Here is a 22,345-nt window from a genome sequence, read left to right on the forward strand (position 1 = left end):
ATATCCTGGCCCTCCTGGCCTCAAGTTCACTCAACTCACTTCTCCTGCTTCCATCTTCCCTTGCTCACCAAACAACCTCCTGACTACAATTAGGCTTCCCATGAAGATTTGCCTACAGGGAAAGAGACACTAATCAGCAAGCCTGATTATTTTGTCTATCTGATAGCATCAATTATCACTATGAATAATTAAACAAGTACTCAGTTGTGCATGGGAGTCTGTGAATCTGGTAATGCATGACTAGGGACCTGGGAGGCAGGTGCATGGCTTGGTGCGCTATCAAATTTAGTGCCTGATAAAAGATTTCTATTTTACCTTTCCTTCATTATAAAAGTGATATATGTGCTCATTATTTCTTTCTCTTTTCCACTTATTTATGTTTCTAAAATCACTGGTAACTACTAACATCCAAAAACAACTACTACTAATTGTCAGAGTGTTTTCTTCCAATCTATTTTCTATGCATATAAAAATAGCATTTAGCAACTATTTTGTTTCTTTTTTTGTCAAAATGCGGTACAGATTTTCAATCTCAAATGATAACATTGCTAATCAACTGTGTGGGAAAACTTTTGGCTGCTTCTCCCATGCCAAAAAAAAAAAAAAAAGCCTACTTGACTAAATATCAGTAAAAGAATACATTTCTGCAACCTGACCAAATAAGATATTCCTTGTTGCCACAACCTTGCCAAGATTCATGGGCATGAAAACAATCCAATAAAGCTTTTATGATAGTCAGTAGTAACCTCCTCACACCATAATTACCCAACTAAATATGCTAGACATTATCCTTCTAAGTTCACATTCATGTCTCTGGCAAAGATATCTTTATACATAATATCCTATATAATAAAAGCCTAATATGCTAAATGTCCAACTATTCATTCGACTGTTTGACCAGTCACTATGACACATACTGACCACCAGGGAGCAGACGTGCTGACTGGTAGGTTAGCTTGCTGCTGGGGTCCGGCCGATTGGGACTGGGCGAGATGGGTCGGACAAGCCCTGGAGCCCTCCCGCAGTCCCTCCCTGGCCCCGATTATGCACCAGTGGGGTCCCTCAACCTGGTCTGCACCCTCTCGCAATCTGGGACCCCTAGGGGGATGTCAGAGAGCTGGTTTCAGCCAGATCCCGCAGGCCAAGCTGAGGGACCCCACCGGTGCACAAATCCATATACTGGGCTTCTAGTCCTATCTAATAAAAAAGTAATATTCAAATTGACTGTCACTCCAACACACAATATGGCTGCCCCTATGTGGTCAAAGATGGCTGCCCCCATGCGGACACAAGATGGCCAGCAGGGGAGGGCATTTGGGAGGGACCAGGCCTGCAAGGGAGGGCAGTTGGGGGCGATCAAGCCTGCAGGGGAGGGCAGTTAGGGGTGACCAGGCCGGCAGAGGAGGGAAGTTGGGGGTGACCGGGCCTGCAGGGAAGGGCAGTTGAGGGGGGGACCCAGGCCTGCAGGGGAGAGCAGTTGGGGGGACCAGGCCTGCAGGGGAGGGCAGTTAGGGGCAAACAGGCTGGCAGGGGAGCAGTTAGGCATCAATCAGGCTGGCAGGCAGAAGCGGTTAGGGGCAATCAGGAAGGCAGGCAGGCGAGCAGTTGGGAGCCAGCAGTCCTGGATTGTGAGAGCCTAAATGGAGCCTGCACCCTCTCCAATCTGGAACCCTTAATTAAATTCATGCACGGGGGGCGGGGGGGGGGTGTCCCTCAGCCCAGCCTGCACCCTCTCCAACCTGGGACCCCTCGAATGATGTCTGACTGCCCATTTAGGCCCGATCCCGGTAGGATCGGGCCTAAACGGGCAGTCGGACATCCCTCTCACAATCCAGGACTGCTGGCTCCCAACTGCTCACCTGCCTGCCTTCCTGATTGCCCCTAACCGCTTCTGCCTGTCAGCCTGATCACCCCCTAACCACTCCCTCCCAGCCTGATTGATGCCAACTTCCCTCCTCTGCTGGCCTGGTCACCCCTAACTGCCCTCCCCTGTAGGCTTGATTGCCCCCAACTATCCTCCCTTGCAGGCCTGGTCCCTCCCAACTGCCCTCCCCTGCTGGCCTGATCGCCCACAACTGCCCTCCCTTGCAGGCCTGGTTCCTCCCAACTGCCCACCCCTGCTGGCCATCTTGTGGCGGCCATCTTGTGTCCACATGGGGGCAGCCATCTTGTGTGTTGGAGTGATGGTCTATTTGCATATTACTCTTTTATTAGATAGGATGTGCAAGCATGAATGATGACTCAAATTCTTTCATTCTTTCTACACTGATTAGCGAGTCTCCTTCCATATAATACTCTATATGATCAACTATTTGGTTACCTTAAAATATGAATCATACAAGAAAATTAGAATAAGTGCTTGATTCTTTCCTTTTATGCATCAAATTTAAGAGTCATAAGTTGAAGTTCAGAAGCATTAAGTGCTCAGTAAATGGGAACCAACATAGTTTTCATGCTTTTGCCTTTGTTACAATTTGGATATCTTACAATGATGTTAAAAACATCCCAGAGTCTCACTTTCTTTAACACAAACTCACAGTTGGGGCTGACACACCAAGGAACCTAACCTCATTCTCTGACGAGCTTGCAGAGAGGAGCACCTCTTGGGCATCAAAGAACTCAGAGACAGATTCTGACATGGAGAGGCGGCTCTCATTTGCTACTTGCTGTGACAGAGGGAGACTGACATGGATTTGCTCACCAGCCTACAGAAGAGAGAAGCATATGGTGCAATCATTATCAGTACAAAGAATAGCTATTTGTTCAAATTAGACCATGATGTGCTACCCAGATTTCTAGAGAATTTCACACCATATGTTAAAAGAGTGGTGACCACAAGTAATTTTCACTTGCAACTCAGAAATGACTGCATAAATGGCCTTCCAATATGTCTAAAGAATATTAAAGGCATAGTTGAAAGGTGCTGATACCATGACTTGATTTCAAATTTATGCCTAATTGATATTAAGTGGAATTTAACAAATTGGGTCCCTATCAATACCCCAAACTGACTATAGTAATGAGTTCATTATCATATACTTACATCTGTCATTACTAGCTATATTCCAACTAGTATACTAAACCTCAAAAAGTATTTGAAGAAACCACTATAAATATTCTAAGAAAACAATCTACAAGACTAATTTTTAAAACAGAATATGTAAAAGTCATTTTGCAAGGAAACATGACTAGAGTATTAAACCTTATTTCAAACTGTATTTTTCATTCAGTAAGTGATAAATATAATTCTCAAGGAAGATATTTAAGTTTCCATTAAAATATGTGTAAGAGAACTACAATATATATATATATTCTACATATGTACATTCTAGTAAACATTTTAGATTTAAAAAAGATTCAAACTGAGAATGTTAACTAAAATTTAAATAATAGAGTTTTAGAAATACTTCTAGATCCTGGGCAGCTGAGCAAGCATTATTGTCATCAGAGATCATGGGTCCCAGGCAGGTGGGCAACTTAAGAGAAGCTGCCTTGACATGATATTTCTCAAGGAGTTAGATGGAAGAATTGTTGCACTTATAGATTTCTAGTAAAACATGTTTTGGGCACAAATATGACCTTCATATTAGTTAAAACTTTCACCTTGTTGTATGTAGGACTGTATCTAAAGGTCTAATATCACTGCTGAAAAGTGTTAATTCTCATGGCAATAAAACAATAATTTTATAAAGTGTTAAAAAATAATTACACACTTAAGTTTAGCCCAAATACTGAATGTTCTCCTATTCTCTTAGCATTTCTTCAAAAATTCTTCTGAAAAAATGGAATAATAGCACCTACCTCAGAGGGTTATTGGGAGTGTCAAATGAGATAACACATGTAAAGGGGTTAGCACAATGCCCAGCACATAATAAGCATTCACTTGAAACACATTAGCTATTAATTATCATAAGCAGCAGCAATAGCAGCACCATTCGTATTATCTTAGGAAGGTCAGATGACTACTTAGATAGGACTTTAAAAATAAACCTTAAGAAAATGTTCATTTAGCACTTTCTCAGCTAAACATTAAAAAAAACCATTTCATGAGCCATTTCATCATATGAACATTTCAAATGAAGACTGAAACAGACACAGAAAATTCACCAGCGGGAGTAGACATAAACTAAATATTCAGTGGCATCCGGTGAACGTAGGAATAGATAAAAATAGACCCTGATCATCAAGAATGTCAAGCTCATGTACATCCTTCCCTCCAAAGAATACTGAACTGTTAGCAACACAAATATTTATGCAGGGAATGATATTAATAGTGAAAGAACTGTATAAAAATAAACAAAATATGCAGTAGATTTAGATGCTATAAAATAAGTACTCCACATCTATTAAATTGAGCCTTACCTCATCAGGGCTAGGAATAATATTTACACTGACAACCTGATCACAAATAATAGATTCTGAGTGTATTCTGCTCAACCGACTCCTTAGTTCAGCATTCTGGTTGAGTGCCTTAAAATAACAAAACCGCACATGTAATTTCAAGTTAATAAGCAAGCATAATACAGAACAAGCACACAGGTACATTTTAGACAACAAAGACTATGATGTTCTTAGCTGTAACTTTTAGAGTCATCATAAGCCTGATCCTACTGGTAAAAAGGAAAAAAATGGCTCAGAATTAGGAGATTCATTTTTGTGTAATATAAGACTACTACTCAGTAGGTTAGAGGGTTGAAAGAGTTCATGGATTTCATAAAAATGATTCATGCAATTTTCTCTCCCTTAGGTCAGGCCCATTATACCCAAGCCCATCTACCACCACATATATATTACATTTTAGACCTTGGGATAAAAGCTATTAATTCTTTCAAATTTTTTTGTTCTTGTCTCTATAGTTTGAAAGCCAGATTGTTACCTTAAAAAATATTTGGAAATGAACAATGAATTGGCTTTGTATTTTAGAAAATTATTTTTCAGTTTGGTGAAAGAAAATAGTTGTATTTTCCTTTTCTAGGAGCACATAATTAGTACATATGACAATGCAGCAGAACAAACTCAAGTGCAACCAAAAGGTGACTTCGCTGAACAGCAGAGACATGGACAAGCGTAATGAAGAACAGAACACAGAAAGGAAACTAACTGCAAGCTATCTGCATCACATACTTTCAGCACCAGTAAAACACCGCCTGGGGAGCAGCTCTACACAGCAGGGCTCCCTACAGGAGCCCGTGGACAAAGGTGCATGCATCAGAAGGATGCAGGGGAGCATCCTCCATATACATGAGATGTAGCTAACCAGAGTCACATCGAGTTTCCAGGACAAGGCCCAGTGTAAACCTGGACAGCTCCTTTCCTTCTCATTAAAATCAGCAATGAGAAGACAAAAGTAAATGTTGTAGAGAGTGGAAGAGGAATGTCAGGACTTAATCTGCCCCAGGGAATGGGCATTCTGCTTTTCCCTATATGGAGCCAATGAACACAATAAACCAATATTTATACAAATGTCATATGGTAATTATAAATCAGTGCCTATTAAAACACCCAGGATAAAGTCCAGTGGCTAATGTCACATCTGCATGGTGCAGTGCATAGTCCTTGAGCATGGAGCACAGAATGGTCTCTGTTCTCTCCCTTCGATCCAGCTTCTGTTTATTGAGAAGAAAATTGTTCACTCACAGCTTTTGGCTTTTGTATAAAGTCTTTAGAACTGGTCAGTAAAATATAACACATTTGGTCTGGTGGACAGTCAAGTATTGATGGATTAAAGATGGATATAGTCATTACATTTGCAGGTACGAGGAAATAGGTGTCTAGTTTTAGTAAATAAACCACGTGCTCCAAGGAAAGAATTCTAATGTCTTTATATTCTAAATAAGGGCTCAGGATCATTTTTCTTTTTAAAATATTTTTATTAATTTCAGAGAGGAAGGGAGGAGAGAGAGAGATAGAAACATCAGTGATGAGAGAGAATCATTGATTGGCTGCCTCCTGCTTGCCCCCAACTGGGGATCGAGCCTGCAACCCAGACATGTGCCCTTGACTGGAATCGAACCTGGGACCTTTCAGTCTGCAGTCCCACTTTCTATCCACTGAGCCAAACCAGCTAGAGCAGGATCATTTTTCTTGGAACAAAATCTCAAACACTTAGCATTTGAAGAAAAAATACTGCATTATTCCTATCCATTGCCACTACTACACACATGCTTATTTTTCTTTCATTATTACTCTGTTCAAAGTATATATTGAAAGTTGTCTTAATTACTGAAATAATTGGAACCAGATGTATTTTGCTGTTTTGGACATTGAAGGCCTTGGGGTAGGTTGTTTAATGGTTTTATTTGTAGAATCACAGTCTTGATTTCAGGGTTTCATACAAACCTCAGCTAATAGTTCCTCCAAAGTGACTGTACTCTCTGTTACCACTGGAACAGAGTTCATGAAACAACCCCACAAAAACTCAAGGGCAAGGTTAAGTACTGATTTTATTTTAGGGTGGAAGTTTTAAACACAGGTCTGACATTTATAAGGAACATTTTGTAGAACTATTTGCTCTGGATATTTAAAAAAGTGAAATTCTCATGTAAGCTCTCATCTTGTCCAATATTCATTGAACGTGATCTGCCTATAGATATGCATGAAGGCACACAAGATAACCTCTAGCCATTAATACCCATAAGGAATGAGCTAACATTTTTAAAGGAATATTTTATTAATAATATATATGCAGTGGTAGAAAAAAGTTTCATACAACACAAAAATGCATGGAAATAAATATACTGGTCCAACTCTGACAACCCCAATGGCAGAAAGTGTGAGCATACAACTGAGCATGCAGCAGCCCACTTCTGTGCATCTTCCCCAGAAGCTCCTCCTTTTGCCTTGATCGTGCGGACTGTTTCTGATGTTGGCTACAACTAATGAGCTTTGTGGTGTTGAGCCGTCAGGCAGTGCTCAGGACCACATTTATTATTTCCTTCCCTAAAACTCAACTATTTTCTCTGTAGTTATATCACAGAGGCCTTGGGAACATTGAGGAATATAGGTATTTTCAGTGAAATGATGCTGTTAGTGATGGAAGATGCCAGGTTATGGCAGAAACAATGTATGGAATGCACCCAAGGAGCCTGGACGAAGCAAGGAAAAAGGAGGCAGATCCCCAGCCGCTGCCATCAGCCAACGAGCAAGAAAAGCTATGGGGACTAGTCAGTAATAACATTGGTCTACTAGTGGCATGTAGGACCAGAGGCCTAACAAGGAGGCTCAGAAACTCTGCCTAGATTCTTCATCGGGCAGGTTCTGTACTTATTCTCACTACTTGCGTTTGTTAATGAACTTGGACTGCACTAAAACTCTCCACATGGTATGTGCATTTCCCCAACATCTCATGTCCCTCACACACACTCAAGTCTAGTATATCCAAGAAATACACAATTCCTTCCCAAGCTATAAAAGAAGTTATCATCTTGAAGATGTGAGCCAGAGTCAACTGCCCCAATCTCCATCTCTCTGGCTATGAACTACCATTCATCCACCTAACCAGGTAATGGGTGAGAATTTGCCATAGAGTAGGTGAGACTTTGCCATACATACTCTTTACAGAGTGGAACTGTGAGTTCTGGGAAGGCCTGATGGCTGGAGAAGGATATAAAACAGAGGGCAAGATGGAATAATCAGAGACGTAAACCCTTTGGGTCAAAGTAAAACTGGTTCAAAAGGAATGAGAAAATGAGTGTGGAAACTGTCCCAATTAGAGCTACCAAGAATCAAATCCTGGATATCTCTTTAAAATAACCTTGTTTTTTCAATGAAAATATATATATACTTGGAAAATATAGTATATTTATAGTATAGTTTGTACTATACTATAATTTGAAAATGCAAAGTAACAATATATTTTTAAAAATGCATACCTTACTACTCAATCAACCGACCATTGATAGCTTGGTATATTTTTTCCTATGTATTTTTCACCTTATGTAATGGTGCATACTTCACATGCTATGCATGGCACTTATTCTTTGCATATAAACATTTATTTTATGTTGCAAAGTCTTCACAAACATGATTTTAATAGTTGCATAATAAGTGATTATTTCCAATTATTGGCACTTAGGCTGTTACTGAATTTTACTAGAATAAATAAAGCTGCCATGAATGGTTAAGTGCATAATGATTTTCTGCATTCAGTTTTACCTCCTTAAACTACAGATATCAGCCATGGACCAAAGGGTCAAAGGACAAAATCTTTTTAAGGCCTTAATAAATATTGCCAACTCATGTTGAAAATTATATTTATTTGAATCTACTCTATAAGCTAAACAAAAAAGATTTAAAAGATTCCATGAAGAATATCGTTGAACAGAACAAATTTGACAAGACTCAGGAAACTCTTGAATTCAGAAACAAACAAATATATATGGAACTTTTATCTCAACACTGAATATTTATTTGGGGTATGTAGATGCTATAGATAGGAAGGATGGTAAATTCTATGACTGGGATTTTAATTATGCTACTCTGTGCCTTAAGCCAAATTTTTGCTTACATATCCATACACACCACAGTTCATTAATTCTAAGATGCACATTTCACCCCACATTTAACACCTCTGAAACACCGAGTCACTTTAATTGACAGCAGTTTTTTTTCATAGTAATGCACAAAATGAAGGTCCATCTAACAATTGGTGGCAGTTTGGTTCAATGAATTACAGTAATTCTAGATGGAATATAAGGATCAAATTCTGATGCTCACATTTGTATGGACACAATACCCACTGTATTTAGCACAAGCTGTGCACAAATTCTGGGGCCAGAAATCACATTAATAACAGTAATAAAGTATAATGTATTGAAGACAAGACTCAAGTTAAGTTGAATCTTATTATTATAGTAATCTGGAGTGCTGAGGTTACCTTAGTCTTATTGATACGACTTGAATTTGGTGTTCAGGGTTTTATATTCATTGAAACACGAAACTATAGCTGTTGTGAAATAGAGTCATTTATAAAGGGATAGATGTCACATATAATGGTCTGTCCTACAGGATTGAATCCAGCATCTGCACTGCCTCTCAAGTATGAAAGTTACTTTTAAAGTTTTATGGAGGTAAAACAACAGAATTATGTATGTCTTTGTGTACACACAGATCAGGGGAGAAACAATACTTTAAAAGAGGGATTCACTATACTATTGAGGCAGGTAACAATTTAGGCTGAGTGTGTAGTGAGGAATGCTAATTTCATGTATATTATATACTTTGTGCCTTCTAAAAGGATGGACAGTTGGTATATTTAAAAGCTTTATTGAAAAACAGCATTTTAATCATAAGACATATATCAAATAGGACTTATGTCAAATAAAAAATATGCTTTAAAAATGTTAGACTAGTTTAAGAAGTTATTTAAACACAGTCTATCTACTCTGTGGGGAGATTTGACTTGCTAATGGGTCATAAAATAAATATCTGGGGATTTAACTGACGACATTTGAATATGGGTCAAAGATGTCTTTAGGCTATATAAAATCACACTGCAATGTGAAGTTATATTAATATAAAAACATTCAGAACAACTGTCTGAATGTTCTAAAGTTATTTAACATCTGCTCCAATTCTAAGTGCTATATTAAAAGAGGGACAATAAAATTAGAGTTGGCCAACCAATTGATGGCTCTATCAGTTAATTGTTTCCCACCTTCAATGTCTCCTTATTTGCTTTCAGTCTATATATTATTTGCTGCTAAATCAGATTCTGCTAACCATTTCCTTATTGACTTTATCAAAACTCTTTAATCTTGATCTCAATGGTCATCGCTATCTAGATTCTTCAGCTGCCTCCCTGGGTTTCCATCAAAGAATCCTCTTTTATTTTTTTCCAGCCTGTTCTCTATTTATGTTCTCTGCGGCAGCACCATTGAACCTCTTTTATTCTGACTGAAAACACAATTTATCAACATTTATAACTTCAGCAACATACTGGAGAATCTACATCTTTCTCTCCATCCCAGACCTCTCCCCTGAGCTCCAGATCTACATACCTAATTACCTGTTAGATTTCCCACAGACACATCGATCTCCACAAAAACCACTCATTATTTACCCTTGCCAAATCAGTTCCTCTTGTAGTCCCTCTCTTGGGGAAAGAACTACCATCTATGCAAGTAAACAACCTAAAAATTAGTTTTGACTCTGTCTCCTTGTCCCTTTCTAATATTCAGTTGATCTCTGATCCATGCTTCCCTCTCAGTGTTTTTGAAACTAATCCTTTCCTTCTACAAACCCTGCCACCTCCCTAGTTCAGGCCTGCACTATCTCAAATATCTTAGAGTCTGCCCAACTAACTTTGCCTTAATTCTATCTATCTTCCATACTGTACCAGGAAGCTTTCTAATGTACAAAAACATGTAGCAATATTTCCAATTTCTGAAATTCCAATTTCACTCATTAGTTAAAATTAAGGCCTCCCTAACATTGACAAGATAAATCTCAACTCCTTTGTATGGTCCTTAATGAACTGATCCCTACCTGCTTAACTCCTCCTCCTAGACTAATGCTTCCCGTTCACTCCATGTTTTTGCCATTCTCCAGATAGCTCTCCAGTGGTCTAATTCTTTAAAGAGTGAACTGACAGTAAACTTAAATGTCTAAGCCAAGGCTATAGTGAGTTGCAAAAGAAAAACCAGCCTCAGAGGTGATGGGAGTAAGACTGGCTCAATGGGAAGGTACAGATTAACACTAGAGGGTGAACATAGCCAAAATGCTCTGATAATACACAATTAGAAGAACTGAATTGTTGTGAATAGGGTATAACTAACCATCTTTATAGTACCAAATTATTTTTTACATCTTTTGAGGATAAAATTGAGCATTTTTGGTTAAGAAAATATAAGAACAACAAAAATCTATTGAGGCTCTAGGTCTAGATGTAAGTAAATATGTTTTGAGGAGAGAAGGAAATATTTAACCCAAAGGATGCAAAGTTGATATAATTTTGCTGTATTTTACTTTTGACATGTTAACAGCAGGTCCTTCCCTGTGAGCTTCTGCTGCATACTCAGGCCTAATTCAAGGCTCAATTCCTCCTGAGCTGTGGCTCTGCTCACAGCTCAGAGCTCTTCTGTTCCTCTGAGTGACCAGAGCCCTGGGAATCTGCACCATCCACGTGCCAATGTGAATGGACTACAGCATGGTCCGTTTAACTGTTTCCTGATAAATACTGTCATCTCATGGGTCAGATCATGAGCTTCCTGGGAACATGGCCAGGGCTACTTCTATGTTGCTATTCCACACCTTGCATCGTATTTCACATATGGTCAGTTGAATGAAATGAATAAAAAAATAAACAAACTTAAAAAATTTCTCTTTCTCATCATTTCTAATCTCAATGGATGTCCCAACCCAGACCTCTATTTGCCATTCTCTGTCTTACCAACAAGTAAATAAAGGCAAGCAAGCAAGCAAAAAACAAACACATTTTCTTGTTTTTCTTATTACAAGCTTATCTTATATTACTAAGCCTCCACAAATGGATACATCTTAAGGAAACATTGCAGCATGTAGGGGCAAGAGTGCATTTTACGTTTATAAGACGACATTTACATGTTTACTTCACCATTATTTTGATCTTCTGGTTCATGATACTTTCAGAATAATTATTTAGAAGGTCAATTAATATGGACTCATGGCATGTATTTGTAACAAATACATGACATGAGAGTTGTCCAGGGAAAACCATTAATGTGCTTATGAGTAAAATCCTCTGCAGACTGGCACACAGTTGCTGCTTTTAATGCTCATGCTCCCAAGTCCCTAGCTTTGCACTGGAAGCAGGATATGCACCTTAACTGGCAGTGTTCCACCTTAACTGAACACAGAAAGCATGGTCCAGATAACAGCACTCAATAACATGAAACTTCACATTGAAAATCAACTGACAGTTCAGGTACATAAAACATGGCGAGATGGTTTCAGTCTAATTCCTAGGGACTGAGGGAAAGTGTTCAAGCAGGAGCTGACCCACATGGAAAACCACTTACCCAGGATTTGCTTGCTCCTTCACTCTGATCCAAGGCACCAGGAATTGAACAATATTTTATATAAACACTGAGTTCTCATGCAAAATCACATAACAGCATTGAATTCTCAAAGAAAATTTTAAAAGTGATTTATAAACTGAAGAAAATATTTATTTCAGAGCAAGCACTCAGTGTAAAAAGAAAGCATAATTATAGCTTTAAAGGATTTTAATCAGAAATGTCAACTTTGAAATACATGGGATTTAATTAATATTCATAAGATAAATTTAATATATATTGAATACTACATAATGAATATGTATTGAGTAATATCTACTATGTAATATATACTGAAATATGGAAGTGTAACTTTAGGGAACATAACTTTAATAGGAAGAAAACCCTAAGACCGTGGTCGGCAAACTGCAGCTCGCGAGCCACATGCGGCCCTTTGGACCCTTGAGTGTGGCTCTTCCACAAAATACCATGGCCTGGGCGAGTCTATTTTGAAGAAGTGGCGTTAGAAGAAGTTTAAGTTTAAAAAATTTGGCTCTCAAAAGAAATTTCAATCATTGTACTGTTGATATTTGGCTCTGTTGACTAATGAGTTTGCCGACCACTGCCCTAAGAGTACAAATCAGAAAAAAAGAGAGATAACAGTAATCAGAAATTTTCAACAGATTGAAATGTATTTTAAGTGGAAAAAATATTACGTATGGAATACCTAGTAGATTTAAAAAATATATATATTTTTATTGATTTCAGAAAGGGGAAGGGAGAGAAAGACAGAAACATCAATAAGAGCATCATTGATCAGCTGCCTCCTGCATGCCCTCTACTGGGGATCAAGTCTGCAACCCGTGCATGTGAATCAAATCCAGGACTGTTCAGTCCCCAGGCCAATGCTCTATACACTGAGTCAAACCGGCTAGGGCCCTAGTAGATTTTGTTCTAACATTGGATTGAATATATTCTTGACCATATTTTAGATGTGTAAACCATGTATAAATGCAGTATTTTTTATTCTTTAAACCAGAGACTGCCTTATACTTGACCATGAAGAGGCATTAAAAGTATTTAATCAGCCAAAATCATTATATATTTGCAAGTAAGTTTGGTTGATTTCACTCTTACCTTGACATTTTATGGAAGAAAAGCAATAACATTTAATACTGACACTCAATGTCTTAGGAGACTTATAGTCCCATGACCGACTGCCTCCACCCCCATTTGTGCCATACAGTGATGGGAATATGTTACGAGCTTGAAACACACATTCTCGTTTACCTGAGACAGTGACTGTCGGAGTCGTGCCATCTGTGTGCTGTGGCCTTTATTGTGATCCTGCTCAGAAACCATCTGCTTAAGCTTCTCCTTTTCTATAGCTATGCTATTAAATGCAGACTTCAAAAGGGAATGAACTGGGTGGGGAGAAAAGTGAAAAACAAAGATCAAATGGCCAGAAAGAAAGTCCAAAATTATAAACTTTTTCGCATTTTAACTCATGCATAGATGTTTTCTGGAAAGGTTATATTACAGCCTAATTAAAAGTCAGTTTTAAAATTGAATCTATCATAATACTTATACAAAAATCAAATATGGTAATGGTAATTATTCAGGGTGAATAGCATTTCATACCAGATAAGCCAACACAGACTTGGGAGCAGCATACCAATTCTAATATCAATATTTATACATTAATTCACAATTCCTAGAAGGAAAAGGGAACAAGTTTTACTGTGCCATAATTGATGAGAGCATCTGAGCAGTTCTGTGTACCATGAAGACACACACACATTATTTAAAACTATCCAAAAATTATTCCCCAAAAGTGTGCACCCCAAAGAGAGCATTTTATAAGTCCTGCCTGTAGGGACAGAAAAAAAAGGCTTTCTTTTTCTTTGCTGTAGCCTTCTACAATTTATGAGAAGCACCTGGCAATTAAACGCCAAGACTGTTAGCTCCTATGATTTAAACAGACACTCTGCTCAAACTGGGAAACAAGATAAGCTACTCTGGAGGCTACATTCTTGCATACCCCTCCTCCCTGCTGATTTTACAACTCAGGGATAATTTGCACCATGGAGTATCTAGTTAGTAAAAAGTTCCCTTCCCCCATCCCCTTCAAACACGCCTCTTTTGAACTTTTACTCTAAGCATGTTTTACAGGCTTAGAAAAAATATTGATAAGACACCTCCCTAGGACACCTGCCTGGACTGTCTCCTGAAAAACAAACCAACTATAATTTTTTCAAGACAACTTCCCTGATGTCTACTCAACTTCAGCCCAAAATTCCCCTCCCTTCCTTGTTGCTTAGCAACAGCCTCTGCTTAGAAGAGCAGAATGCCATTTACTTCTTGCCCTGTATTGATTAGCAATACTTGGTCCTTTCCCTTCAGGGAAAGTAAAATAAACTTCCTCTCTACATCTCTTCTTTTCATCGTGAGTTCTTTCACAGCCCGCATCACCAGCCACACCCTATCACTGCCAACAAAAAGCAGGCAGCTGATCTAGAAAGTGCTTACTAGTTCTCTTTGAGTTAGGAACTGATGTGGTCTTAAGAACAGTACCTGCAATCCTTTCTTAGCCAGGAATATCTTGATGTTAGAAGTATTTTGATTTAAAAGTAACAATAAAAACTCTAGTTCCCTTCCCAACTCCTGCATACCTAACAACATACATTGGTATAATCTGAGGCAGTCTTTAATTTTAAATTACAAAAGGTTGAATTTACAACTCTCATCGTTACAATAACAGAATTTCTATAATATACAAGATCTACTAAAAAGAGAAATTTCCTTATTTGAGAAAGGTTATTTTTTTTAGAAGTGGAAAATTTTAGCATAAAGACTGGCCCATATTAAAAGAGGAAAAATGGTGGGATAACAAGGGACTCGCAACCTATTGATTTATTGCTGCATTCTCTCCATCATCAATTTAAAGGTAATAACTTGATAGCTGGAATACATCAATCCCACTGGCAGCTGTAAAAGCAGACTCTCAGTCATTTCAAAATCCATAATTCTTTCTAAAGGGTTCACTCAACAGTCATAGAAAAGCCCATTTTTTTTTTTCCCTAGCACAGTTGAAAAGAAAATAGGTTGTTTCAAAAGGCTTAAAAATCCTATTGAAACTTGGATTTCCTGAAAGCCTCAGGATTGCAACTAAATTCACAAAGCTTTCTTGGTACTACCTCCAAATGTACTCATCTTCCTTTAGCAGCTGCACTGTACTTAACTCACACTCGTCTCATTCTACCTGCTCCTACACTCCCTCTCCCAATATGAGTAAAAGTTACTGGCTCTACTCACTGTATATCAGTGCTATTTTATAAGCAAAATAATATTACTCTAGTCTAGTGACATAATTAGCTTCCAGCTAAGAAATGTAATAAAGGTGTACTAGGAGTAAAAGAGCAGGTGAAAGAGGGTTGGCACTCCCGAGTCTCAACTGAGAAACCTATAGGAAAAAAGGGGGGAAGGTGATTTAGCTTAGCTGTTTTAGGATTATAGAATTAAAGAAATATCTGATGGTATATCTGTGCTGATGGTTTAAGAATACAAATTTTTGTTGACTTCAACATTCCCAGCCTGGCTGGCCTGGCTCAGTGGTTGAGCACCAACCTATCAACCAGGCAATTCCCGGTCAGGGCACATGCCTGGGCTGCGGGCTCCATCCCCATCGTGGGGCAAGCAGGAAGCAGCCGATCCATGTCTCTCTTTCATCAATGTTTCTATCTCTCCTCTCTCCCTCTCCCTTCCTCTCTGAAATCAATAAAAATATATTCAAAACAAAAGCATTCCCAGAGGTGCCCTCCATGTGCTCCGTTGGTTTCCTGTGCCACCCGGCTTGAGTATTGGCTGAGATGTTCCATTTAACACACATTTTCAAGAATAATTTATAACCTATTACCAGCAGCCCCAGGGGAAATAAATGTGATTAATTTACAGTAAGGTGTTAGTGACTGGAAACAACACAAGGTATACTTTCTCTAAGAGATTATGCTTTAAAAAACAATGTATTAGAAGGTACTAACTTAAATCAAAAGTGCATTTCCATGGCTGAAATGTACATACCACAGCAGTAAGGGACAGGGTTATTTTGGGAACTGAGGCTCTTCTCTGTACATACATACTGGACTGCTCAGTCCACCTACACTCCACTAGCCTGCTGTTTATTTATCACATCCTACTCCCTGTGGGTGATAACAATTGAACTTATGCAACGTGACTTGTTACATTTTAACAATGGAAAAGAGACTCCAAGGTGGGGCCTATTTCCCCTCCTCTCCAATCTGTACTGGTTTGTGAAGCTCCGACCAGTAGAGCAGCTGGCCTTGAACAGGACCTGCAGCTTCCACTCCAGCCTGCTCTATTCTTTTGGAGCCCTGAGTTGCCATGAAGAGGGAGTGGGACATAGTTGTGTGCAGCTTTCTGGCTGTCCAACCAACTTGCCAAGCACGTGGGTGAAGCTACCTTGGATATTTCAGGCCAAGGAATAGCACTGAGTGGGCGCAGTCAAAGCCATGGGGCACAGAACTGCTTAGCTGAGCTCTGCCAATTCCTGACCCACAAACTGTGAAGTGAAATCAATGAATTGTTTAATAAAAAAGGAGAAAGATTCAAACAGAATCCATTTCTATTTTTCCTTGCTAAAAATAACCCGAAATTATGTATTAAATTATAACTAAAAGACAGTGGAAAATGTTGAGTAGTGGTGGCTGCTGGCCTGTCCAGGATAACTCTTTGTCTTTCTTCCTTCCTCACTGCCCCACCACCAAGGACACTTTCTTTACTCAGTCAAAACAGCAAACCTATGATTTGTGTTGTCCCAAGAAGTAGGCATTGTATCCTTCTGTATATAGAACTCCAACCAGTATATGAACCATTTCATCTTTCCCCACGACCACCTAGACAAGGATAAAGGAGTAAAAAATGGCAACCTCTCGTCAAAGAAGAGTACTTCTTGAAAGGGCACGTAGAGTTGGTGTTACCTTTCTGTGCAATTAGACAGAATTCTTCTTGAAGTTTTGTATAATCTGTTGAACTTTCCAGAGGGTCAGTGAGGTGGCTAGGGGGAGTCTGAAATTCAATGTCTGCACAAAGGTTGGGGTTGGAGGAGTGCAAGCGAACCGGTGACATGGTGGCACTGAAAGGAACCTGAAAGGGGAAGAATCATTAATGAGCAAAAGTGCACTGTGCATTCTCTCACACAGAAAAGATCTCTTCCCGTCTTCCCAATAACAGAGTCCTCTCTGGTGACACACACGGAGACACTCATTTACTTTGCAGGTGGTGGGGGTGGGAGGAAGTCCCATTTCCCATAGTGGATTTAGGACTGCTACTGACTCACTGGCTTTTCAATGGTACAGGGTGAGGTGACTCCAGAATGACAGGTAAGTTTCCGTCTGAACCCACAGCTGTATCTAAAAAATCAATGGCAGAAACACTACACTGTGACGTGGCCGTCCTTGTCTTACAAAGTCTGGGTACTCGTGGCAGAGGACTTTTTATGTTCACTGCTTTCTGAGCTCACCCAACAGGTAAAAATTCAAGAGGCACACATACAGGAAAATTCTCTTGTTCCATAGCCATTAGATAAAACATAAATAAGTTTAGTAGTAAATATAATGGCTTAGAGAGACTCACAATTAAGTTTGAAATTGATTTATCAAAATGTTTCTAAATGTCATATATATTGCATAATTTACTGTAGTTTACCTTTATATGTTAACACAATGCTGTTACATGTACGAGCATGGCTTATTACCTGGCTAATATAGAAAAGCATTAAGTAAAAAAAGTCATATTACTATAGATTTTTCCAAATGGCTAGAGATACTTCCCTGTCCAGGCTGGATCTGGACTGGATTTGTGATGGGTGAAGGCAAAGCACATTGCCCTCTCCTTCTAGAACATTCTACCTGACCATTACAAATGCTGTCAGCCAAACATTCTTGGAAAACGAGAATACCAATTCCTCTTGTAAATAAAACTAGTAACCTCCCCTAGCTCTTACTGCACAGATGTTCATTCAATTATCTTCAAGAACCAGACTCTTAGACTCCTTTGCAAGCTGAATTTTATATAAATGATAGCATTACTCATATCCTCTATCTAACAGAAAATATGCTGTGAGAGGAAGAAACCAATATCTTGTCTGGTGTTTATGTATCTCAGAACATAAACACCTTTCCCTCCATTTTTTAATATTTGCTTTAAACTTCCCGACAGAAAAAAAGAGAGAATGAACACAAACTAGTGCACGTGCGTGGCGGATACGGAGGCCAGACAGAGGAGTTGGAGAGAACCAAAACATCTGACCAAGCCGTAGTTTGTGGATCTGGGTAAGGGCAGTTGAGACTGGACAGAGGGTCCTCTGGATGTCACTTTGCCTTGGTAGGAAGTTATATATCTCAAAAGATACCAAGGCTTCCTGGGGAAGGAAGTGAGCATGAATCTTTCCCCCCTAAATTCTGCTACCCTAACCATGTGAACATATGTTATCTGAATCATTTGGTATCTGGATTTATCAAAGTAACTATCTCATCCTCCATGGGGACCTTGGCTGCACTGGGCTGGGAGATGTGCACAGCTCCTTCATCTCATCAAGCTCAGTTTCTGACTGGCCACAGAAGAGACGCACGCACAGGCATACACACAATGGCAGAGAAGCTATTTGAGAAAATGGAGTCCTTAGGCTGAATACTTTGCTGGAATCCTGTCCAGGTCACTTGTGAGAATAATAACTGAAGTCCTTTGGGGATGCTTATAAAGGAATGGGATTTATATGGGCGAGTATTTAAAGGTAGATATAGGAAATGTCTGACCTTCACTGGAGTGACGCTAAATCTAGAAAGAGCAGTCAGTCCATAGCCCTCTAGGGAGGACAAAGAAAACCCCTGGGAAGGGTGGTGGAGATCAGGAGGTCCTGGGAAGAGGCTGTACCTTGAGGAAATGGGTAAGTCAGAAAGTTTCAGATTTAAGGATATGGTTCCAATACAAAGAACTAGAAGAGCATTGAGAAACAGGAATGTGGGTGTTTGGTGATGCGGAATGTAATGTGTTGATGATCAAGGAAAGGGGTTTTATCTACACTCGGTGCCTTCAACACTCCAAGGACTGGCCTGGCATTGAAGAGGGGTGTCTTCCCTGGCATTGCAGGGAGGTGGGCAGGGAGGTGGCTGTGCGAGCTGGTGAGAGGCTTTGATGGGAGACATGGTATAGCAGAGGCCAGGGAGCACAATTAGGACCCAGACTTGTCCCTGAGATCACAGCCTCTACTAAAATTTGGAATCAGATTCTCAGAAGAAAAACATAAACTACAAATTTATATTTTGAACATAGTGGAAGTTTAAATTGGCAATTAAATCAGTCAACGTGGGTTTGTATATAACTCCCAGGGAAAGACACCTGGAATGCTGCATTCAAACTACATTCAGGCCCCTGAGATATTAAAAACTAATTTTTATATGTTTCCTACTGAAAATGTTTATATTTGTATCTTCTTTGTTGTTGTTGTTGTTAAAAGAAGTATATGGAATGAGCCATCTGATAGAAGAATTCATGAAATGAAGTTGAGAATACAAAGTGGAATGTATTAATCTAACTCTAACTGAGTATCTCTTCAGTCTGGAGACTTAGTATTTTACTCATCAATCTGGGTATTATGGGATTACAAAATTCAAGTGGTAACTAGGTTCTCCATCAGAGAAGGCTGGAATGGGAGCTGTCTACAGCTCTCAATGTTTGTACCCAGGACCCTCAGCACTGGATGTGGCCTTTACAGCCTGCTCAGGAAAGAAATATAGGGCTTTCCTTGAAATCCTGTGACAGGGAGGAAGCTTGATCCTGGAATGTTCTGGTACCCGTGACCACAGTTTGGAATGGAGATGTTAGGAGATGCTTTTAACACGTGTCCATGAAGAAATTAAAGACAAATGGATTGACAGGAGCTACAGGCACTGAAATTTAGCAATGATAAACAAGTACGAATAAGAGAACACTGAACAGCAGGTCTAAGTGCAGATGACTCACAGAGCCAGCGGAAAGGTCTGCTGCTGTTATTCTGCATTGTGTGTGCAGGGACCCCATGGGGAGTGCTGACTGCCTGGCACTCTCAGAGCCAATCCATGCAGAGGGGCCAGTGTTTCTCCTTTTCCACCCACTATTCTTTTGGGTCTGGCTGATGTTGCAAGTGGACCATTTGGGTGTTAGTGCTAGGGAACAAGAATAAATCTCTGAAACATCTCGTTGGGTGCACTTTTCATTGGCAGCCAATCTCAGCTGCCCCAGACACCCACGTGGGCTAGAATAACGAGTGACCTGTAGTCATTTGGAAGAATTATAAGTAAAAGGTACTGGCAGGTTAGGATGGGCTCAAAATGTGTGGGGTCACGTTAGTGTTGGGAAGAGGAAGGAGAGCCACTGTAATAAAAGAAATAGGGGTGAGTCACCAGTGTCAGGTCACTGAGTTATGGGTGAGGGGCCAAGGGGGCCCGCTGAGGGTCCTGCTAGATGTTGCTATGCTCTGGTGTGCATGAAGTTATAAATTTCAGAGGGTTTAGAATAACCCCCGCCCCCCCCCCAAAAAAAAACACCTATTCCTGAATTCATTGCTAAATGTTGCTAGTAACGTTTCTCATTAGATGCATCTAGGTTATTCTTAACTTCTATGGTCACAGCTACCCTGGGAGGGATGCATGAATACTTTCATCTTTTAAAAGCCTTTTCTCTTCTATTCTCAACTTTTAAAAACTCTAAACCCATTCTATTCAAATAGGTTCTATTCCCAGCTTTATTATATTCACTATATGCATCTGCCATTAAAAAACGAACACAGTGGAAACATTCACTTCCCTACATGCCATCTTAGAAGTACATTATTCAAGGAAACATTAGTATTTTCCTTTCTATGCTGAGATACTGTTCCCTAATAATCACCTGATTTCTTTATTTATAAATGAAAGATTACATTTAAGAGTTATTTAACTGATTATACATCTCTTTACCATGTAGGTGGCAGGTACTTTACTCATCTGCATTTGAGTATATGCATAAGATATACATTAACATGAAATTTATTTCAATAATTTGTTTTTTCTAATATTAAAAAAAATATGAGTTTAAGAGTCAGTCACTGGTTCATTTCATAAGCAAAAGCAATTCCGTTTCTCGAACAATCCAGCTAAGTACCTCGATAAAATGCAAGTCAGTTGCCAATCATAAAGTAGAAAACCACTCTTCGCACCAGTACCCCTTCTCCTATATTACAATAAAAACCTCTCCATATTTTTCAGCAATTCTAATCTTAAACTATACCACTAGCAAGAGTCAAGGCATACTATCTAATAGCCAAAAGACTAACATGCATAATTGTTATGAACTTGTACTCTATTTAAAAAGTGGATTGGATGTCATGATTAAACAAATATTATGATTTACTTTTTTCCAGCAAAGGGTTCTTGTAATTGCATGTTCTGCTTTATGCTCCATATGGACAGTTCACTATTCTGCACACATTTTCATTTTAAATTTATTTGCCTTATCTGCCTCAATACTTCCTCTGTCCTTCTAATATCCTCTCCATTTAAAAAAGGAAAGCCAAACTAACCTCTTCATATGGATTAAACATCATCTAACTTTGTGGTTGTTCTGCTTTTATTATATTTTCTGTTTTTCAGCTTACAAACAATTTCCCCTTGCTAAGTGTAACTCATGTAGCCATTTGGAGATGACATCAAAATTCACCTTTTCTTACCCTCTCATTTCTTTATTCTCACATCCTGTTCAAATAGTCACATTGCTACAAAAAAGCACAATTTACGTCTGTAGTAACATGACTTTTCTGAGAAAAACAGACAAATAAACAATGTTGTTTAAGGAAATCCCACTCCACAAGTTTTGCAACCTTGAACTGAAATTATTTCTTACATGGACAGCAGAAATAGAGAAGCGGATTGTGGAATAGTTTACCAACTGACACACCAATGTCCGTGTCCACTCCTGCCATGCAAAGGCACCCAGAGAGCATGCGAAAGCTACGCCAACACAGGAATGAGCCATAGTTGACGCTGTCACACACAAGTGGCAACATCAGAACAGGGGAGGTGGCACACGCACACAGTTTCTTCATGTTATTAAATGCCCACTTGAGATTGAAATCCACTCACTGTTGTAGCCACTGCTGCTGCTAGCCTCTGCCGGCGCCGGGTTGAGCCGAACTGGCTCTTCACAGATGGCCCTTCCTGACAGTGAATGAGAGAAGAGGAGGGAGGAAAAAACACGGGATGAGGCAGAGAGAGGGCAGGGTATGGGAGGACGGAAGATAATCAGACACGGGTGAAGGGGAGTTTTTAACTGAAGCCGAC

The 22,345-nt window shown here is 39.4% G+C and overlaps 1 protein-coding gene across 4 annotated transcripts in view; it reads right to left on the reverse strand.

Moving 5' to 3' along the window:
* The window catches only part of OSBPL6 (oxysterol binding protein like 6), a 190,079-nt gene that overhangs the window by 17,317 nt on the left and 150,417 nt on the right, over positions 1-22,345 (reverse strand). For 2 of the 4 annotated variants that reach the window (XM_080669255.1, XM_080669256.1), the window contains 6 exons: positions 22,148-22,222; positions 16,970-17,135; positions 13,263-13,396; positions 11,997-12,020; positions 4,363-4,470; positions 2,568-2,705 (listed from right to left, as the gene is read on the reverse strand). In XM_080669255.1, the coding sequence (XP_080525381.1) occupies positions 2,568-2,705; positions 4,363-4,470; positions 11,997-12,020; positions 13,263-13,396; positions 16,970-17,135; positions 22,148-22,222 (645 nt within the window). The remainder of the gene's footprint in view (positions 1-2,567; positions 2,706-4,362; positions 4,471-11,996; positions 12,021-13,262; positions 13,397-16,969; positions 17,136-22,147; positions 22,223-22,345) is intronic. The other 2 variants (XM_080669257.1, XM_080669258.1) reach the window with 2 other exon arrangements.

Source organism: Plecotus auritus (genome assembly GCF_963455305.1).
Source record: "Plecotus auritus genome assembly, chromosome: 5".
NCBI lineage: Eukaryota > Metazoa > Chordata > Mammalia > Chiroptera > Vespertilionidae > Plecotus > Plecotus auritus.